Source organism: Sinocyclocheilus grahami, unplaced genomic scaffold, assembly GCF_001515645.1.
Source record: "Sinocyclocheilus grahami isolate Dianchi unplaced genomic scaffold, SAMN03320097.WGS_v1.1 scaffold2516.1, whole genome shotgun sequence".
Lineage (NCBI taxonomy): Eukaryota > Metazoa > Chordata > Actinopteri > Cypriniformes > Cyprinidae > Sinocyclocheilus > Sinocyclocheilus grahami.
In genome coordinates this window covers 18039-19537 of record NW_015507695.1, presented here as the reverse complement: position 1 = coordinate 19537, position 1499 = coordinate 18039, and the positions used below count along the sequence as shown (strand labels likewise).

The 1499-nt window shown below is 34.9% G+C and overlaps 1 gene segment (V, D, J or C); it reads right to left on the bottom strand.

Annotated features, from left to right (window-relative positions):
• Positions 1 to 797: 797 nt before the first annotated feature.
• On the bottom strand, positions 798 to 1281 carry LOC107575225 (Ig heavy chain V region 914-like). The segment is given in 2 exon segments: positions 798 to 1114; positions 1233 to 1281. Coding segments are annotated over 2 exon segments (366 nt in total).
• Between the last annotated feature and the right edge of the window lie 218 nt (positions 1282 to 1499).

Genomic DNA, 1499 nt, shown 5'->3' with positions numbered 1-1499 from the left:
ATATCCTTTGTGTCCTCCAAGCACCCATAATCCTTTGCACACATTCAAACTGAAAAGAATTGATGGGAAATTAGTCTACACTGAGCTCATCCACTTTCATTATGCAATGTATAAAATCAAAAATTCATTATGTAATGTTTACTGAGATTAAGGTATTATGCTTTATTTTGGAGGTTTTATTTTATTTTGTTTTTTTATGAGAAAATAAGAAAATCTCAAAGTGTAGAAAAGTGCTGATTACACTGACCTGCTTTGATTGACAGGTTGTTAATACTCTTCATCTTTATGTAGCAATTTATTGACACAATTTATAAATTTGTTTATTTAACGATTTGTTTAAATATTTCAGTATTTTTGGTAACACTTTATTTCGATAGTCCACTTTAGACATTCTATTAACAGTAAGTAACTTTGCAACTACATGTCAATTAGCAGTTAGTAAAGTATTAGTAAACTGTCTGCTAACACTTTCTTTGTCAACTTATTCTACTAACCCTAAACCAACCCTAACAGTCTACTCTGAGAGTTAGTAGACATGTAGTTGCAAATTAATGAGAATTAGTTGACATGTAGTTACAAAGTTACTTATAGTTAATAGAATGTCTAAAGTGGACTATCGAAATAAAGTGTAGCCGTATTTTTTAATGATTTCATTTTACATAATTTGTACCTACATAATGTTTTATCATAACAGTCATTTTGGAGGATGTCAATCTAGATCTGAAGCTATTAATAATAACAGTATTTGTGTGCCGAGTGCTAGTGTGATTTTTGAACAAGGCAGTAGCTGCTCTGTGTCACTGTGACTCTCTGGCGCAGTAATACACAGCTGTGTCCTCAGTCTGCATATTCTGTCCTTTCAGAGTCACTGTGTTGCTGGAAGACTCTCTGGTAATTTGAAATCTGCTTTTCAGTTTATCACTGTAATATGTGTTACCGCTACCACACATCCCTCCAACCCATTCCAGAGCTTTTCCTGCAGGCTGCCGAATGAAGTCAGTACAGTAGCTGCTGTCAGTCACTAAATATCCAGAGATTTTACAGGACAGAGTCAAAACCTGACCAGGACTTAAGACCATAGAATCAGTCTGAGTCAGTTCAACACAGTGGACACCTGAGGAGAAAAATATGACCAGACATGGCCATGAAAAATATGGACATGTTCGAGATATAATTATGTATAACCATAGCATTTTTATTATGAATTATCTATAGAAGTTACGATGACTTACAAGAAACAGCTGCCAGCAGCAGCAACAACCAGAGAGATGAGGAGATCATGGTTTGAGACGAATGAGAACAAGCTGCTTCTTTTCATCCTAATACTCAAATAAAGAGGAGGAGGAGGAATATTTGCATACATTACTGCATATGCAACACAGTAAATATGATTCTGTGTATGAACAGTGCAACACACATGTAATTCAAATAATGGGAAATATGGGCTGATATATGATCCTTTAGCAGAAGGTGTCTTTCTTTGGTCTGTTTCTTTGGAT